The sequence below is a fragment of the Trematosphaeria pertusa genome (assembly GCF_010094035.1).
Source record: "Trematosphaeria pertusa strain CBS 122368 unplaced genomic scaffold BU26scaffold_10, whole genome shotgun sequence".
In the NCBI taxonomy this organism is placed as follows: domain Eukaryota; kingdom Fungi; phylum Ascomycota; class Dothideomycetes; order Pleosporales; family Trematosphaeriaceae; genus Trematosphaeria; species Trematosphaeria pertusa.
This window is the reverse complement of record NW_022987221.1, coordinates 1,045,440-1,062,723: the sequence shown is the minus strand read 5'-3', so window position 1 is coordinate 1,062,723 and position 17,284 is coordinate 1,045,440. Positions and strand designations below refer to the sequence as shown.

The 17,284-nt window shown below is 56.7% G+C and overlaps 8 protein-coding genes across 8 annotated transcripts; 4 read left to right on the top strand and 4 right to left on the bottom strand.

Annotated features, from left to right (window-relative positions):
- Positions 1-202: 202 nt before the first annotated feature.
- On the bottom strand, positions 203-3,486 carry BU26DRAFT_53188 (uncharacterized protein). Its single transcript, XM_033831062.1, has 6 exons — positions 3,214-3,486; positions 2,423-3,160; positions 1,964-2,233; positions 1,251-1,915; positions 1,003-1,195; positions 203-954 (listed from the first exon to the last, which is right to left on the bottom strand). Exons 1-6 carry the CDS (start codon positions 3,436-3,438, stop codon positions 616-618), a joined length of 2,430 nt encoding a protein of 809 aa, XP_033681769.1. The 5' UTR covers positions 3,439-3,486; the 3' UTR covers positions 203-615.
- A 254-nt stretch (positions 3,487-3,740) lies between these two features.
- On the top strand, positions 3,741-4,408 carry BU26DRAFT_567107 (uncharacterized protein; the record flags this gene model as incomplete). The annotated part of the gene is made up of 7 exons (XM_033833617.1): positions 3,741-3,783; positions 3,854-3,876; positions 3,934-3,967; positions 4,024-4,058; positions 4,139-4,165; positions 4,217-4,286; positions 4,344-4,408. 7 exons carry the CDS (start codon positions 3,741-3,743, stop codon positions 4,406-4,408), a joined length of 297 nt encoding a protein of 98 aa, XP_033681768.1.
- Positions 4,409-5,201: 793 nt separating this feature from the next.
- Positions 5,202-6,276, top strand: BU26DRAFT_521198 (uncharacterized protein). The gene is made up of 2 exons (XM_033829475.1): positions 5,202-5,632; positions 5,747-6,276. The coding sequence occupies exons 1-2, from the start codon at positions 5,508-5,510 to the stop codon at positions 6,003-6,005; spliced, it is 384 nt and encodes a 127-aa protein (XP_033681767.1). The 5' UTR covers positions 5,202-5,507; the 3' UTR covers positions 6,006-6,276.
- A 225-nt stretch (positions 6,277-6,501) lies between these two features.
- Positions 6,502-8,937, bottom strand: BU26DRAFT_488093 (uncharacterized protein; the record flags this gene model as incomplete). The annotated part of the gene is made up of 5 exons (XM_033825968.1): positions 6,502-8,153; positions 8,206-8,448; positions 8,499-8,542; positions 8,599-8,782; positions 8,841-8,937. The coding sequence occupies 5 exons, from the start codon at positions 8,935-8,937 to the stop codon at positions 6,502-6,504; spliced, it is 2,220 nt and encodes a 739-aa protein (XP_033681766.1).
- A 1,084-nt stretch (positions 8,938-10,021) lies between these two features.
- Positions 10,022-11,735, bottom strand: BU26DRAFT_53040 (RNA-binding domain-containing protein). The gene is made up of 4 exons (XM_033830962.1): positions 11,415-11,735; positions 11,217-11,357; positions 10,412-11,153; positions 10,022-10,362 (listed from the first exon to the last, which is right to left on the bottom strand). The coding sequence occupies exons 1-4, from the start codon at positions 11,516-11,518 to the stop codon at positions 10,360-10,362; spliced, it is 990 nt and encodes a 329-aa protein (XP_033681765.1). The 5' UTR covers positions 11,519-11,735; the 3' UTR covers positions 10,022-10,359.
- Positions 11,736-12,627: 892 nt separating this feature from the next.
- On the top strand, positions 12,628-13,434 carry BU26DRAFT_507306 (uncharacterized protein; the record flags this gene model as incomplete). The annotated part of the gene is made up of 1 exon (XM_033826989.1): positions 12,628-13,434. One exon carries the CDS (start codon positions 12,628-12,630, stop codon positions 13,432-13,434), a length of 807 nt encoding a protein of 268 aa, XP_033681764.1.
- A 159-nt stretch (positions 13,435-13,593) lies between these two features.
- Positions 13,594-14,829, bottom strand: BU26DRAFT_488087 (scytalone dehydratase). Its single transcript, XM_033825967.1, has 3 exons — positions 14,436-14,829; positions 14,328-14,383; positions 13,594-14,278 (listed from the first exon to the last, which is right to left on the bottom strand). Exons 1-3 carry the CDS (start codon positions 14,467-14,469, stop codon positions 13,829-13,831), a joined length of 540 nt encoding a protein of 179 aa, XP_033681763.1. The 5' UTR covers positions 14,470-14,829; the 3' UTR covers positions 13,594-13,828.
- Positions 14,830-14,881: 52 nt separating this feature from the next.
- BU26DRAFT_541787 (uncharacterized protein) lies at positions 14,882-17,279 on the top strand (the record flags this gene model as incomplete). The annotated part of the gene is made up of 4 exons (XM_033831610.1): positions 14,882-15,158; positions 15,522-15,823; positions 15,900-16,370; positions 16,434-17,279. The coding sequence occupies exons 1-4, from the start codon at positions 15,104-15,106 to the stop codon at positions 17,277-17,279; spliced, it is 1,674 nt and encodes a 557-aa protein (XP_033681762.1). The 5' UTR covers positions 14,882-15,103.
- Positions 17,280-17,284: the final 5 nt, after the last annotated feature.

Sequence of the window (17,284 nt, the reverse complement as noted above, 5' to 3'; positions counted from 1 at the left end):
ATGGAGCAGTCACCACGGTGACATAACCTCACGTTGAGATTAGGCTAACACACTATAGAGAGTCAAGCGCAGCCAGCACCATCTCGCTTGCCGTCCATGTAATTACTCCCCGCGATTCCTTTGCTCGCGGAATGATAACATGTGCTTCATCCATCATGATTAGCAAGGTGAGCAAGGGCAGGAGCAACTGCCGTCTGGCCAGAAATCATCCGATTGGAGCGAGCCCGCTCACGTATCTTGTGCGAGGGAGGCGAGACACGGGAATGCTCTGAGGTTGAAGAATGTCAGCAGTCGTAAACAAGTAATTACGTTACAAGCGTGGCTTGCGAGCGTGTGAGATCGACGAATGTTTTTCGCGTCTAAGACATAGGGAGCAAGGCAGCAAACGCGGTGTAGTGGCCATGCGCTTGATTCAGTCCCGTGTAGGCAGCAAAATCTCCTGTCGCGGGTAGTGGAGATTGTAAGATCGTGTGCCAAGGGGGCGTGACGCCAATGTCTTAATATAGGTGAAAGGGTGGGCGTTGGCAGCCTCGCGTCCTTAGTCAGAACAGCAAGGGGCTGCCCAAGGGACACGATGGTGTCGCGACGCGAATTTTACCTGGACACGCTTGCCGGTCAAGCTTCGTCTAGATCGTCGGTGCCTGCAACGTTAAACTTTTTGCGCCCGCCTGACGTGAGCTTCTGGAGGGCGACTTTGTTGGCCTGTGACCCAACCTTCTGCTGCATCTTCTCCAACTCCTTCTCCGGATCCTCCGACTCGGACTCGGCGAAGGATAACACAAGACGTCGGCCCAGCAAATGAGTATTAGAGAGAGCGTTCATGGCGTTAGAAGCATCTCTCTGGGTCGCAAATTCTGCGAAAGCAAACCCTCGCGACTTGGAGTCAAATTTGCGAGGGACCCGAACAGAACGCAAGGTGCCGTACGGGCTAAATAACGCGCGAACATCTTTCTTCTGTAATAATGTGAGCAGATGTGTTCGATCGATATGGAGAAATCTTACGGTGGCTTCGAAAGGCAGATTCTTGATGAGAATCTTGGTGCCGGCGGCCTTCTTCGCTGCGTCGGCATTTCCGCGCTCTTCCGCGCCCTTGCGAGAGGCTTGGATCTTCAATGAATGACCTTCAAGCATATAGCCCTGCATGGCCTTTAATGCTGCATCGGCCGCTTCAGCACCATCGAACTCGAGGAAACCACTAGTCACAGACCGGTCAGCCAACAAATCATTTACACTCAAGAGGTTGTACTTACAAGCCCATCGAGAGCACGCCTCGCTTAGGATCGACCTTGGTCCTCACAACTGCGCTTCGGAACCCAGCGAGTGGTGCAAAAGTCTCGTTTAGCTTCGCGGTCGTCGTGGAGAAATTCAAATTCTTTACATGCAGCGTAGCCGTGCTAGTCGACTCTGCCGTTGACTCCTCTAACAGATCTTGAGCGGAGATCTTCGCACCTGGCTTAGTTGGGGCTGCCGTCTGGAGAGCAATTGTAGGTTGGCCAGAGAACAGGTCCTTGGGTGCTTTCTCCAGATACAATATCGACCCTTGAATTTTGCGGTAGGCCAGCGACGAGAGCGCTGACTTCGCCTGTGTAGAGTTATCGAATTCCACAATGGCGGTCAGTCCTGTTGGAGGCATGATGAATCTCTTGATGGTGCCATGCTCTTCAAACAATTTCCGCACCTCCCCCGGGATCGTCGAAGCTGGGAGATTCTTCACGAGAAGAGCGGTGTCCCCTCGGGAACTTCTCTTGAAAGCCTCTAGGTCGACACCATGTGAAGCGAAATAGGCTTTGGTCTCTTGGATGAGATGTGTTTCCGCTAAAGCTTGCTTGACAGCGGCGTCGGAAGAGGATGGATCCAGGAGTTCGCCTTTCGTGATCCCCATGCGATCCGCCACAGTAGACATGACCGCGTCGGCCTGTCGCCGTTAGTACCGAACCATTAGAGGAATTGCGATCACACATACGTTGAGATACAGCGAGTTCCAGTTGAAGGTGGCCTTCCCAGCTTCCATCTTCCTTCTCACTTCGCGTTGTTTCTTCAAAGGGAGTTTCGAAATTTCATAGTCATCCATGGTTTCTCGTTTTGAAGTCGCTGGAATGATATGGAGCAACCGTCCCTGAAAGATGGTCCCATCATTTTGCGAAAATGCCTCGACCGCGTGCTCAGGTTCACCGTACTGCAGGAACGCAAAGCCTTTGCCCTTGCCGTCGGCTTTTTTCTGTGGGATGTGCACCTGCGAGCAGTTAGCAGCCGTTCGAGATGTTTCTGTATGACTATGAAACAGAAGAATTCGCCAAAGTTCAGATAAGAGAGACATCTACTAAAATACTCTCCCAATGGACCTCATGTGCTAAGCATCAGTTGTCCCTATCTTGGATATTCATCACAGCGAAGGGAGAAAAGTGTGAAAAAGGCCGCTCACCTCTTCTAGTGAGCCGTATTTATCAAAACGCTCACGGATGTCATCCTCGGTGACTTCGTAATGGAGATTTCGGAGGTAGAGTCGGCCGGTCTGGCGAATCTTATCCTCCTCCGACGGTGCGCTGTCCGCAGCCTTCCTATCCGCAGTCTTGGGGGCTTCGAGCGGCGCTTCTACGACGTTCGGGGCGTCCTCCATCTCCTCGTCAACTTTTGGGTCTTGTCCCGGAGGATCGTCATCTTCGACCAGATCCAGGACACGGTTTGTGCGGGACCTCAGCCAGTCGGCATCAGACACAGGGCCTTGGTCCTCCGCCGCCGCTTCCGCGTGCTCTTCTACGCCATGTTCCTCATCCTTCTCTTCATCGGCTTCTGTTTGCTTTTCTGGGGTATTCGCTGACGGGCGTGCCTCGGGTGCCGGCTGCCGCTGCGCAGTCTTGGCCTTCTTTGTGATATCCTGGTATTCGTCGTCGGTCTCGCCGTCCGGAACCGCCACCTCTTCTACCGGCTGCACCGCAAGTGCGGTCGTAGGACCAAGTTGTGCCCCCTCGTTTGCCCAGACCTTCGTTTTTGAGGGCGGTTGCATTACATCGAGGAACTCCTTGAGCTTCGGATCCTGCTCTGCCTCGTCCCTCTTCCGCTTCAGTGCGTTTTCCTTCGGCAGCGGGATGAAGTCATCTCTAGGCGCGCGTTGCTCTGCTTTCCGCTGTCGTCGCGACGTGGGGAGGTCTTGGTCGGTGAACTGAGTGCGGGTTAGCTGGGTCCCTCAACACGCGCGTCGCAGACAGAGCTCACGGATTTTGCTATCTCGACGTGTATCTTGGCCATGCCGACGAAGGACTTGTTGAAGTGTTTGACGGCCTTGAGCGCATCCTCGGAGCTGCGGTAGCCTATGAAGGCAATTCTGCGATGCGGTATCCACTTGAGATCGGTTACGGGGAATGCGGCGAAGTGCTTCCGGACGTCTGCGTCGGTGTACTTGGGCGGCAGGCCGCGCACAAAGACGCGCGACGACTCCATTGCGCGTGCAGGCGAGCCGTGACGGGCGCGAAGCGTGACGTGTGAAAGCGGAGGAGAGCAAAGTCCCGAAAATTTCAGCTGGGCGGGTCGAAGCGAAAGCCTCGGTCGCCGTTCGGGCCGGCCAGTGGCACCTGCGCCTGGGAACTGGAGACGATCACAAAAGGCTGCGCCGGCCCAGCCCTGCAACGACAAACACTCCACTCCAGGACGACGAATTGCTGCCTGCAGACGCCGACCTAAACTCTCCGCTAAACTCCACGCAACAGGCTCCCTCCCCCAGCTCCAGCACACCTCCGCCCGCCATGGCAAGCGAGAAGTCGGACACGCTTGTTAACAAGCAAGAAGGTACGCGCGCTACACTTCGACAGCTTGACGTTGTACATGATGGGAGCATCGCGAGCTAACACGTGCACAGCCCAGATCAAGTCGGCAGACATGGTAGTTGTGCCCGTGGAGACCGACCATGTCTTTTTTCGCTAACGGCTTGTGCGACAGAGTGAAGAGATGCAACAGGAGGCGATCGAAGTTGGTCAGTCTTTCGTCCAGCTCCAGATTCGGCCGCCTGAAACGCTGACTCCCCTGTAGCCCAATCAGCCATGGAGCAGTTCACCATCGAGAAGGTACGACAGACCAACTACTATCTTGCGCCTCTTCAGTCCATGGAAGGCTCTTGCAGGAACGCGGGCTAATCTTTGTCCAGGACATCGCGCAGTACATCAAGAAGGAGGTGAGCAGATCATTCGATCCTACCTCCTAAGCGCGCGCTGACTCCACGCAGTTCGACAGCCGCAAGGGCGCAACCTGGCATTGCATCGTCGGCCGGAACTTTGGCAGCTTCGTCACTCACGGTATGCCCAGCTACTCTTCCAGCTCCCCATTCATCAGATAATCTGACACCTCCGCAGAGACCAAGCACTTCATATATTTCTACCTCGGACACTGCGCCATCCTGCTCTTCAAGACCCAGTAAGCCCCTACAAGCGACCACCCTCTGGCCCTCCGCGGATTCTGGATTCCCGGATACCTCCGTTTTTGCTGCACCTTGTTCTCTCGCTCTTTCGCGTCACCTTCTCACCTCGCCCTAGGCTATAGGATGGCTTCCTCCCCCTGAACCTCCTGGACTTCTTCCCTTTCCACTCGGCAAGACGGCATCTCGGCAATCGGACCAATGAGGCAGTTACGGCTTGGGGTTCATACGGCGTTTCTCTGACGATGGCCATGTATGAGGCTATGAAGGCTTAATCTGGATGACTGCCACGAGTCTTCTTTCCAAAAGTCTGGATCTGGCGGTTAGGTATGTGCTCGTAATGGAATGACTCTTAGCGGATATGTATAACTTGAATGAGCGGTGTGATGTCTACTCTGTATACACTACTTTTTCAACGGACTGACAAGGTTCTCAATCCCTCCCGCGAGTGATTTCCACTTTCGCCCCTCAAGGCCATAGCATACCATTTGAACAAACCCACCCACAAAGAATCTCTTTTACCATTTGCTCAGGAATCATCCTCCAGCCCTTCATGACGCAGATTTTCGGAAAAGCCCTTCTACGAAAACCACAACGCATCCTTCCGCTCCAAATCAAGTGATCGCGACAACCTGCGCAGAAGACGTGCATATTAGCACACGCATGCCAGCCCACATTCTGCACACCTGCACTCTCCAGCCCGCCGTAGCTCAAGCTCGAGCCAAGTGTGGCTGAGCGACGATGACGACCCGCGCTTGGCGCCAATGCACCCTCCATCTTTCACATTAACCCGGCAGTCGCGCCGCAACAAACGCTGCAACATTCCCTCAACACTTGACACGTCGCCATTCCACTCCCTACCATTTGTATCGTCGCGGCGGAAAGTCCTCTACGAGCAAGCAAGCTTTACATCAACAAAGAAAGGGAGTCGATTGATCCCCAGAACTCCCGAAGCACTACTCGCCGCACTCACACGACCTCACATCACATCACCGAACCGAACCGAAACCCGCGAACTCGATCCACCCACGCCCGCGCCCGCGCCTTAAGAAACTGTCCAGAGCAAGAGCGTTGATCGCCAAACCCCCGCCCCGCCGCCAAAATGTTCTTCTTCTTCACCTGCGGCACACACACCTTCTCGTCGCCGCTCAAAGGCGCCGAGGGCCTGACAGTGCAGTGTCAAAACTGCGGCAACTGGTCCGGCCGCGTGATGAAGCGCTGGGAATGGTATGCCCCTCATCCTCTTTTCCCTCAGTCCCCCCTTCCAACGCTTCCTCTCCCCCTCACCCCCAGTTCATCCCCCAAATTCATAACGCTCGCTGACCACCTCCCAACGTTTAGGTTCACATTCTGCTTCGTCCCCATCATCCCCTTCAGCCTGAAGCCGTACAAGGAAGTCGGCTGCCACATCTGCAACTTCTGGCAGGACATCAAGTACCGGCCGGACGTGCTGCAGCAGATGGAAGGCGGAGCTGCAGCTGGAGGCGGAGGCGGAGGCGGAGGCGGACAGCAGGGGTATAATATGGCGGGTGGTGCTGCTGGGCACGGTGGCGCGGGGTATGGACCGCCGCCGGCGGGCGTGCCGCAGCAGTACAAGTAGGTCGGTGATGAAGAAGGGAACGGGGAGGAGGATACGTGGATGCAGATGCGGAGGATAATGGGCGTTTTGGGGCAGCGGGGTTGTTAAGGGAGCTGTGGCTGTCGTACGTAGCGACACAAGGACGGTGTAGTGTCGCGCAATTACAAGAGCGAGGCGCAAGGGCAGGGCAGGGAAAGTCTCCTAGGATGGTCCTCTTAGATCCCATGAGCGGGAAGGGAAGCATAATGCGGCGTTTTTTCGGGAAACACCCTACAGATACCACGTTCTCATCACTCTTCATGCCAAAATTGAAATCAATATCCTTCAGTAAATTCTACTCGATTCAGTTTCTATCTCAAAAGCGGTCTTGCTTTTACTAATCCAATGCCGTCAGTCTCCAGTTTACAGACAGAGTCAATGCCAGTCCCAAGAAATACAAGTACAATGCTTCAAGAAAGCATAGGCCCAGCAAGTGTTGTATCGAACGGCTCCAATGACGCTCAAGTCCGCCGCCCCATCAATCCCCCCTCAAATGCGGCATCTCCGCCCCCTGCACCACCACCTCACCACCCCTCTCCTCCCTGACCATCTTCGCCATCGGACTACGTCCCCTCTCCGCTCCAAACGTGCCCTGCCTCTTCCTCTTAACAAGCGGCGCATCCAGCTCCTCCAACCCCGGCAGCGCCGCACTCTCCACCAAGCCCGACGGCGCATCGAGGTTATCGGCGAAGCTATTCAGCTCCTCGCCCAGCGCGCTGAACAGCTGTCTCTCGAGGCGGCCCGTGCTGTCAATGCTGGACATGCCGCTCTTGTGGCTGGGCAGGAAAGACCTGCTACCGTTGTCGGAGGCGGAGTGCGGGTTGGGATTGATGATGTCTTCGATGCGCGTGTGCGGCGAGGTGGTGATGGGTGTGTTGTGGGGGACTTTGTCGTGCTGCTTTGCCGTCGTCGTTGTGGTGGTGTCGAGCGCGGGGAGCAGGCTCTTGTCGTGCCGGATGTCGTGGTGCGGAGGCACTGCTGCTGCGGGCGCTGGGGAGTTGACACCGAGCCCTTCTTTTCGGGACCGGATGCTGCCGCCCGCCGAAGGGCCGGGGATGGGGCTGCTCTTGCCTTCAGGCCGCGCCTGCTGGAGCTGCTCGAAGCGCGAGAGGCTCGAGAATACGGACGATGGGTCGCGCATGGAGGCATCGGAGTCCCATCTGCCGAGTTGCGGAACGAAGGGGTGCGGAGTGGGAACCCTGTTCGCGATTGGATATGGAGTCGGTAGGCGAGAGTCCTGTTGGGACGGGGGACGGTTCTCCTTGTCGCTCGTGAACGAGGCGTGATACATGGCTGGAGACTTGTGTGCTAGTTCACTTGGAGCGCCCTTGTCCGGCGAGGCCTTGCTGGGCACATTGCGCAAATGTGGGTTGAACTCTGGATATGATTGCTTGCGTGCCAGCGATGCAGCAGAAGGCCGTGTCGTGAGAGGCATACCAGCCATTCTTGGGGGCGGAGGCTGAAGTCCCGTTTGTACGGATTGCCCATGGCCGTGATCAGAGCGCTGGCTGCTCGTGTCTCGATCCCGGGCTTTCTTTGGTGGACTGATGGCTTCGATCAGCTGCCCGAGCTGGTCGTCTCGCAGTGTTACGATTACTTGCCTTGCCTTCCTATCCCGTCGTGGTTGGTTGCCTTCCCAAAATCTGCTCGCGTCCTGGTCATACTGCGTGCTGGAACTATTCCAAGCGTCGGTCGGGTTCGCAAAGGATGTCGGAGGGTACATGAAGTCCGTCATAGATATATCGCCGGTACCATGAGAACTGGTTCGTTTCGTCGACCATGTGTCCATGCTCATGTGGTCGAAAGTGTCCCCGAATGACTCCGCCATAGAGTTATCCCACATGCCTGCCCGTGGACCTCGTCCTCCGCCTGTAGCGGGCTTAGGAAACTGGGAGAATTGAGGAGGCGGATCGGTCCGCGGCCTCGCATGTGGCTCGGGATTCTGAGTCCTGGCAAATCCGTACCCGGTGTGGTGAGAGAGAGGCGATTCCACACGGGCTTCCGAGATCGGATCGCGGGGTTTGCCGTACGGAGGAGGCATCTGCGAGGCTAAGGGGCGGGTGTTGTTCGTGGATGGCAGGTAGAGAGGATTGCGGATCGGCCACGAAATGCCGGCTTGTTCAAGAATATCTGAGATCGGTTAGCACATAACATTTAGCATGTGGCAGCACCATAGATTGACCTCTGGGAGCATGCTGGAAAGCGAAGCAAACAATATCGTTCGTCGCCCCGAGGTCCAATTCGCCAGGGTTATTCGACTTGCGAATCAATTGCTCCGACAGCAGGACCTTGATCCTTCCATTGTGTTCGCGAGCGTCCCAGGCGCTCTGCATAAGAACATTCTGATGGAAAGGCGGGAACTCGAGGAAAGGGCCGCGGTGGCTCGACTGCTGTTCCGGATATGTAATCGATCGCTTTTCGTTCACTGTTGTGAGGTCAACAGATGCACCAGTGGTTGAGAGAAACTAAGCTGACCAATCTCTTGCGGCCATTTGGACGTCACCTCGTAGAAGCCATGACTGCAGCGCATTAGCATACAGCATGCAGTACGAGAGGCTCTATGGCTGCTGCTCACAAAACTCGAGCTCCGTCAGCAATGACCTGTGTCGTGTAGACGACTCGCTGATTTGTCTTCCGCCGGGACTCGATGAGGGCGGACGGCTTCGCTGGGACGGCCCACGAATGGATCGAGATGCGGAACGGCGTCGACGTAGGGAGCGAGGCAATGTAACAGGTCAACGTTGGAAGGTTGCGGCCATCTGTTCAAGACGTGTCAGCAGCAAGCACAATGAATTGGAGCGTGGGCTTTTGACTTACGGTCGTCCTGGGACACATAGCAGGCAGTTCGGAACTCCTGAATGGGCACCAGAGAGTCTCTGGGGAAAAGGATAACATCCCAGTTGTCGTAGCGCATGGCAGGCGAGTGCTGGGCTGAACCACGGCAAGCTACGGCGGAGGAATGTTGGAGGAAGAGTGACGAGCAGCATTGAGATGTTTGTCTGAGGAGCAGACCGAGGTAGTGGCGTCTCTTAGGAGGAAGTCGCAAGAGCGCCGCGGAGCGGAGCATTGCCGTCCTCTTGCTCACGGAAAGCACTGGGTAGAAGAAAGCGTAATTAGCCATAATGATTTGGGGTAGAAGTCTCCTCCCCCACGCCTACTGGGAAACATGTTAGCGCCTCTTACAGTGCTATCATAACATGGGCATGAAGGAGAGAACAAGCAGTGAAATAAAACATGATATATTCCAAGCAAGTGATGGAATCCATAGCCGAAAACCGCTGCCTAACAGCTGCTGAACCGGACACCTTGCCACCATGCACATGCCGCTAACCACCGATATGGAGAACCACTAAACAAAACAGAAGAGCAATGAAAGACACCCAGCGACCCGAGAGTCATATGCAACCTCTAATGATGAAGCAAGCACCAACATGCGAATGCAAACCCTAGCCAGTCTTTTGGGTATTGTCTTCGCGCCAGACGCCGTGCTAATGGGACGAATAACCTCGCCAATTGGACGTGAGGGAGTCTCTGCGAGGACGAGAGTATCGCTTACTCGAACCGGTACGTGTAGAGAAAGGGACGGGGGGTCGCATAAATCGAGCGGCTCGGCCTGTAATGTTGTGGCCATTAGTATGATTGCGGCTCACCCACTAAGGGAGCTGATTAGAGAAAGCACCGTCATGACCGCCGGCTTCGCCAATGGTTTGGCTTTGCCCCAATCCCACATTGCTCATGCCAAACCCGTTGGCGCCGTCCGCGGATCCAGGCATGCCAGGGGAAAAGGCGGTCGGGCGGCCGTTCGGGACGCCAGCCTGCTGCATGAGCGGGATGGACGGTTGTTGCATCTGGACGGCGTAGGGACTACAAGAAGACAAGTTAGCATAGTATGCCCAAATGTGATCAAAGAGTAAGCAGTCAACAAGCGCCCAAGCCGAACGACGAAGCTCAAGATAAAGGCGAACGGAAACAAGGCTGCTGCAAACAAGGCGAAGGCAAGTCGTCAAGCACGAAACATCGAAGGAATTGTCGATTGGAATGCCAACCATTGCGCACTCAGAAAGAAAGGCAAAAAGCATCCGACCCCAAGCTGAAGTACTAGCTACATCCGAATTCCGTACGATGCCGGTGGCGAACCGGCGGGCAGCTGTTATACAAAGACCCTCTAAGACCGTCCAGCAAAATTTGTGTCGTCAAATGAAACTTTTGAGAACCGCCCGGGACAGAAATGAAGACCAGATCGCTAGAGTCATTATGGGCGTCATAAGGGGTCATTGGAAAGGCCAACCGGGTGGAATCATGCTGTAGCGCAAGGCAAATGAAGGAAAGAAATTGCTTACTAGGCTAAGTTAGTGAATGCCGTTTGTTGGGTTCAGCGCGTCACCTACCTTCATAGGGGCAAAGTTGCCGTAAGGGTGCTGAGGTGGCATACCCATTGAGGGGTAGACCGGTGGGGGAGGCGCCGGGCGGTAAGGGGTTCCCGCCGGACCAGAGTTATTCTGGCTCCGGCCCCAAGAGAGACGAACGCGAGAGTTGCCGATGGGATAGCCTTGCATCTGGTTGATGGCCATCTCTGCAGCGTGACGCTGGACGAACTGGACGAAACCGCATCCCTTGCCTGGCGGAATCTTGACGTAGGTGATCTCGCCAAAGCCCTGGAAGAATGAGCGGAGCTCGTCCTCGGTGACGTAGCCGGAGAGACCGCCGACAAAGACAGTGGTATTATTCGGGTCGGTGAACTGGTTCATCGGCTGCGGTGCACCGTAGTATCCCATTGGGGGAGCGCCCATGGAGTACATGCCGACCGGTCCGCCGCCGCCAGGGGGCATGCCCATACCCGGTCCGCCGGGTCCGCCGCTCTTGTTCTTGGGAGTCGCCGTTGAGATGCGCATAGGTCGGTTGCCGCAGTAAACACCTTGCATCTCGGATAGTGCCTTCTGCTGATCCTCCTCGCTAGTAAAGCGGACGAAGCCGTACCCGCGGGACATTCCTGAGATGGGATCGGACATGATCTTGGCGGACTTGCACGAAGGATACTTGTTCTGGAAGAGCTGCACCAGAACGAATTCATTGACCTCAGGGCCCAGGTCGCCAACAAAGATGGAGTACTCTGGACCGCGATCATCGCGGCTGTCGCTAACACGTCAGCACGGTCTGGTCATGCGCGCATTAATTAAAAGGTGCATTACTAACCTCCGGTCGGCGAGGCCACCACCTGACGCCCAGTTGAGCTTGAACGGGCGGTTGGAGTTCGGGATCAGGGTGCCGTTGAGCGTAAGGGCCTTGGATGCAGCGGCAGGGCTGGCAAAGTCGACGAAGCAGTATCCGGCATTACTGCTGCTCGCGCGATGTTAGTGTCTGTGATGCTGCACATCTGATTCGCCCGCTTACCCAGAGAACTTGTCGCGAATCATCTTGACGTTGACATTCTCGCCCATGTTGTACCAAATGCTGCGGACGAAGTTTTCGTCGATCCAGGGCTCGAGTTCGCCCATCCTGCGCACCAGTTAGCTCAGTGCCCTTGGCAGATGTAATGCGCCGTCATCGCCAGCATGCAATGGCCGCCGCGACCATCGCGAAGCCCGGTGACGGCGCTGGTGAGGACTCACCAGAGCGTGGTCTTGCCGCTGCCGTCCTGCTGTTGATCCTGCGGAGCGCCGCCGGGAGCGCCCATGTTGCCGGCGGGAAAACCGGGCGCAGAAGTGTCCATCGGCTGTCCGAGGTCGGGCTGCGGGGCGGGCGCGCCGGCCTGCTCGCCGGTCGGCTGGCCCTGGAAGGCGTAGTCGTTTTGGAAACTCATTGTCGCTGAAGCAAACGAAGGAGATTCGTTGATGGTTGAGACAGGAAATAAGTGTGTCGTCTAAGTATGTGGGAGTAGAGAAGAAGCTGAGGTGGTGCAGTCGATCTGGGCGCGAGAAAGCTTGTTAGCTAGCGTCGGGTGAAAGCGCGCGAAGGCCTCAACGCAGCGGCGGGGTGAGGGCGGGCGCGCAAGAGGGCCAGGCTGCACTTACCGACGCAGGCCGGTGTCTCCTTCTATCACTGGGAGCGCGTGCCTGGTGCTGTTGCTGTCGGAGGCGCGGGGGGGTGGCGGGCACGGCGGCGGACAGGCGCAAAGGACGCTGGGGCTATATAGTCGAGAAGAGAAGGCGGACTGTCGGGGCAGGAAGCTGAAAGAGACCCAGGAAGACTGCGACAGAACTCCGGGGGTGCGCCGAGAAGACTGAGAGAGTGAACGAGAGGCGGTGGCGGGAGTGGAGCAGCGGAGCAGTGGAGTGAAGCTCGACGGAGAGATAGGAACGGGTCTCGCGAATCTGCGGGCGGTCAGCCAGGTTGCACCAGGCAATCACATGCGTGGGCCGTGACCAGCGGTCGCACGAGGACGGGCGACAGCTCGCTCGCTCACGCTCCAGCGCCCGCCCCGCGGCCTTTGTTCTGCGGCGCTGCGAGGTGGGAGACGAAGCGGTCCCACGACGCGACGGGCGCGCAGCCAGTCAGCGCGCGGCCGCCGCCGGAGCACTCGCCCGCGCCCTCAGCACAGCGCAGCGCAGCGCAGTGCCAATTGAGGCGCGTCCGCGAGGCCCGGCGAGCATGCGCGTCACCAGGCATGCAGGTGACGGCGGCGGGCGTGGTGCAGGCAGGCCGCCAAGGCGTGCAGAAATTTGAGAGGGAGGACCAGGCACGCACCGAAAAGGCCAACAGACACCGCCCGGACAAGACGAGAGTGCAATCCCACCGCCAGCAAAGCAAACACCGCAACGCAAGGGAACAGGCGATCAGCGCCGCACACGGGGAGTCGAGTGCTGCGGGCGAGGGCGTCGATGGCAGCGAGCGAGAGAGGTGGGGTAGGAGAGGAAAAGGCGAGCAGATGATGGATGATGAAGCGCGCCCGCACCCCGGCGCTTTCAAGGCTCGCAGCGCTGCCGGCCAATCCGTACGGGTCAGGTGGCGGAGGCAGTCGGTAACGAGCCCCCAGCCCAGGCCAGCAAACCAGGACCGCCGCCGGCGCTGGGGAGGCGACGGCGCATCGGTGAGCGGGCTGAATCAAGCTTTCCGGATCTTCGATGGCCTCCATTTATCCCAACGCCCTGAATGGTTCGTCACACCTCGCCTCTGCTGCTCAACAGGGCTGCCACGCTGCGCTCGAGATCCGGCGACAGACTGCCTCTGCCGCCTCAGATTGGCCGCCTGCCTGGCAACTGCGTTATTAATAGGCCTCGATGACCCGCATGCTGCCGTGGTCACCGCGCCGCAGAGCGATATCGAGCAGCCGTGGGGCCTCCGCACCACCACCACATGTTTCATCGCCGGTTTCGTTTCGTGGCTGCAGCAGCGAGCAATCTCTCTTCACATCCAGTGCGCGCAGCAGGTTGAGCCGACGCCAAAGACTCCAAGCGTCGCCGACCGCTCCTAGGACACCTCTCCCCCTCTCTGCAGGTGGCTGCGCGATGCATGACTGGCTGGACGAGAGCTACCCCTCAGAGCGGGCGCGCAGGCCAGTCTCTTCTCACCACTAGCGCACCGCTCGCTCACCCAGCAGCAGAAGAGATTGGGCGGCCGTGAGCGTTCTGCAGCAGATCAATATTTGCGCCCATGGTACAAGGCAGGCACAGAGGCAGGTCGTCCAGATGAAACCGCGCCCGCGCCCCGATCCCACCGTCTCATCATCAGTCGACATAACTTATACGTTGGGCAGAACACAGCATTGAAATCAATTTCGTCTCGTTGGTATCCAATATCCCATCACACGAAGCGCCATTCAATGAACCATAGTACCTCCTAACATCAGCTCGACCCCACCACTCCCCTCACGTCTCCGACGGAATGCCTGCCGCCTGCTTGGCCTCTCCGAACGAATCCCGGCCCTCCGAGAACACCTTGTCGAAGTCGTACTCGAACCACCTGATGTCCGGGTTGAGGCCGGCGAACTTCCACTCGCCGTCCACCTTCTTGTACCAGTGCGTGTTGAAGCTGTGGGCGTGTCCCTTGACCGCAACCTTGGAGCGCGTCTCGTCCGTGTATCTCTGGTGAGGCACGCGCAGCTGGTGGTAGCCGACCATCTCGTCGTCCGACGTCTTCTCCCACCGCGTGCCGCCGATGAAGTGCTGCGTCTTAAGGAGGGGGTTTCCAAGCACGGCGGGGTCAGACGCCATGGCGACGAACTCGTCCGCGGGCATGGCCTCCCACATCTTGTCGAGGAAGGAGCGGTAGTCGATCCTCAGCGTAGGGGCGATGCACTTGCGCAGACGCTCCCAGTCCTATACTAGATCAGACCGACTGTCTTACAAGCTTGAGAAGGAGTCCTACCTTGCTGTCGTAGCTGTCCGCCCACTCGTAGCATGCCGCCTGGCAGCCCATCACATCTGTATGCTGTCAGTTCCGAACGCTCTCGGAATGTTCGATAGTGCAACTCACCATCGAAGGTAGGCTTCAACTTTTGCTGGGCCATGATTGCTGATTGCTATGGGTTTCTGAGGATTCTTGTTGCTTGATCTTGATCTCCAACTGGTATTATGGTTGTATCTGGAATGTATAAACGCTCTTCGCAGCATCTTTATATGTATCTCTGATACTGGTGTCGTATTGAGGATTCCGGTATACCGCTCGGGTCCCCACCGTCCCATCGGCCTCCGTGCGTCGAAGGCCTGGCAGCATCGGTGCCACCAGCCTCCATTGCGGGCAGGACGGGGCCGCAGCCACTCTCGGGCGCGCGCGCGGAGCGGGTGTTCCTGGATCTCCGCTGTTCTGTCTCGCTGAAGTCGCGGATTGCGCGCAGTTGAGCTTCGATGCCGGATAGCGCACAGACCAGGTATTCGGAAGCGGAGAGAGCTGGGGGATCCCGAACCTCCGCATCGCAACACCACACCAAGGAACCTCTGCGACAGTAGATACAGGCACACAGCCCGCTCTTCATCTATTTTTCGTTCTCTCGTTTCTGTTTGTTTCGGAGTTGCTGCGCTCGCAGGCTGCTTAGTTGAATTACGCTGCTCTGTCTCTCCGTCCGACCCACCACCACTAGTCAGCATCATTTAGGCCAACACCCAAGCCTGGCTCTCCTTCGTACATATCTAGCTATCTCCGCCATGGCATTCATGGTGTCGATGCTCGTCGAGAACATGGCACGAACTGCCCACCACAGTAGGCCTTCCGTTTCATCTCAAAATGGGTAACGCCCCGCCAGGGCTGGCAAAGTGCGCTCGATAGCCAGCGCCTTTTGCCGGTTTAGTTTCACGGCACAAGGGACAGCGCATCTGACCCAAGTCTCCATGTTGGTGTTTCCTCAGCTCCCGGTCAGCCAGCGAATGACATGGGTTGACGCCCATCCCTGCACAACATCTGCAACCGAAGCAAACTAGACGAATCCTCCAGCCTCGTGGACGTCGTCTTTTACACTGTTCCCCTCCCCGCTTCGATAGCATGCGGATTTCAATATGTCTCTTTTCCTTCTCGTGTCGCTCTTGTTAGCGCAGACGACGACTTCCGCGGATCCTGAGCTTTCAGGCTGGTTCTCGGCTCCCAATGAGCGTGGCACATGGGATTTAATCATCAGTTGCTTACTCACGTTAGTCGTGTGTGTCTGGTCTGCCCTGCATCTTAACGTGCCGACCGAGGATTCGAGACTTAGGAATAGGAATGTCAAACGTTTGCGATGGATTCTCCTGGGTATCTTTGCGCCCGAGCTGGTCGTATCTACGGCGTTCGCCCAGTTTCTTACGGCAAAGTGGCTGTGCCGCGAGATTCGAAAAGATGTCAAGTGGAGGAAACAGGAGGTACAGAGGGCCTTGGAGTCGATCAGGCAGGGGGTAGGGCTGACAGTGATAGGGTGTTAATCCGGCCTGGAGCTCCGAGCAGCAACTCCAAGAATGGACCATAACACAGTGTTACTTCGCAGTAATGGGAGGGTGCCGAATTCAGACAGGGGATTGCATAGCTGGAAATCCACGACTCAGCCTAACAGCAGAAGGTGTCCGCCTTCTCTCGTTCCTCGGACGACTGCCCGAAATCCAGGAGAAGCAAATCAAAGACAAAAGCAAGGCTGACGGACTCGCAAAATCCCTTGTCGTCCTCCAGGCGGGGTGGATGATCCTTCAAACGATCGCCCGAGTACAACAGCACTTGCCAGTCTCGCTACTGGAAATCAACACGATCGGACACGTGATTTGCGCTTTTGCTCTCTATGCGCTGTGGTGGAGCAAGCCACTCGACATCAAAGACCCAGTCTTGATTCGCAGAGAAGAGTGGATGGATAAGTTTGTGTCGCTCATGTGGATGTGCAGTCCCATATGCTGGAACAAGGACGACTACATCAGCGAAATTCGATGCATGAATTACCTACCGCCGGCTCAAAGGGTGTCGCAACGCAATCCTACGGTCACTGTCGCGGAGGAAGAGAAGCCAAAGACAGCCAGGAAGGACGTTTTGAAGCCACACAAGACCCATTTCTCTGTTGGGTCAATAGGCGCCCGGGACCCGAAAAAGTTCATCGGACCATTGGAAGAGTTCCAAGTCGATGCTGATGGGCAGCAGCTGGACCATGATGTAAGCTACGTGATCAGCGGCACGACGATCAACGTAGCGAAAGAGCATGAAATCTTCTTTCAGATTCAAAAATCGCACCAGGGCCTCCAGCATTCCAAGAACTACTGCCGCCGAGCTTTAAAGGACTGCGACACACACGAGCCTCTGCCAGAATGCGCTATCGAACGCTGGCGCCTCGCTAATGAATTGGTCGACGAACTCTGGATCGAGTGCGAGAAACGTCCTGACTACAGCGACTTTTTCTTCACTACCTCCTCTCTCGGGATCTTTGTTGGCGAGCTGATATACGTGTCCGACCATATCCCGAACCTCCCTAGTCTATCGTATCTCGGCAGTGTGAATGTCCACAGGGACATGCTGAAATCCGTACTCGCATTTGCTGGTTCAGCATACGGTGGCCTCCACCTCTCGGCATGGAACGATTATTTCCCCACACAAGAAGAACGGTGGCTATGGATCTCATGTTCGCTGGCGACTGGGGCGTCCGGTATCATACTTGCACTGTTCTTCCTCGCAACGCAGAAGATCCGAGCCTTCGAGAATCTGGAGCACTTCATTCGGAACAGCCGGACGCTGACTTGGATGGGCGCATCCGTCCTTGGGCCTCTCTTCCTCGTGTGCCGAGTTTTCATTGTCGTCGAAGCTTTCATCAGTCTTCGGCGCGCCCCTGCAGAGATATACAAGACCCCAGAGTGGAGCAGCTATCTACCTCATCTATGATGTAG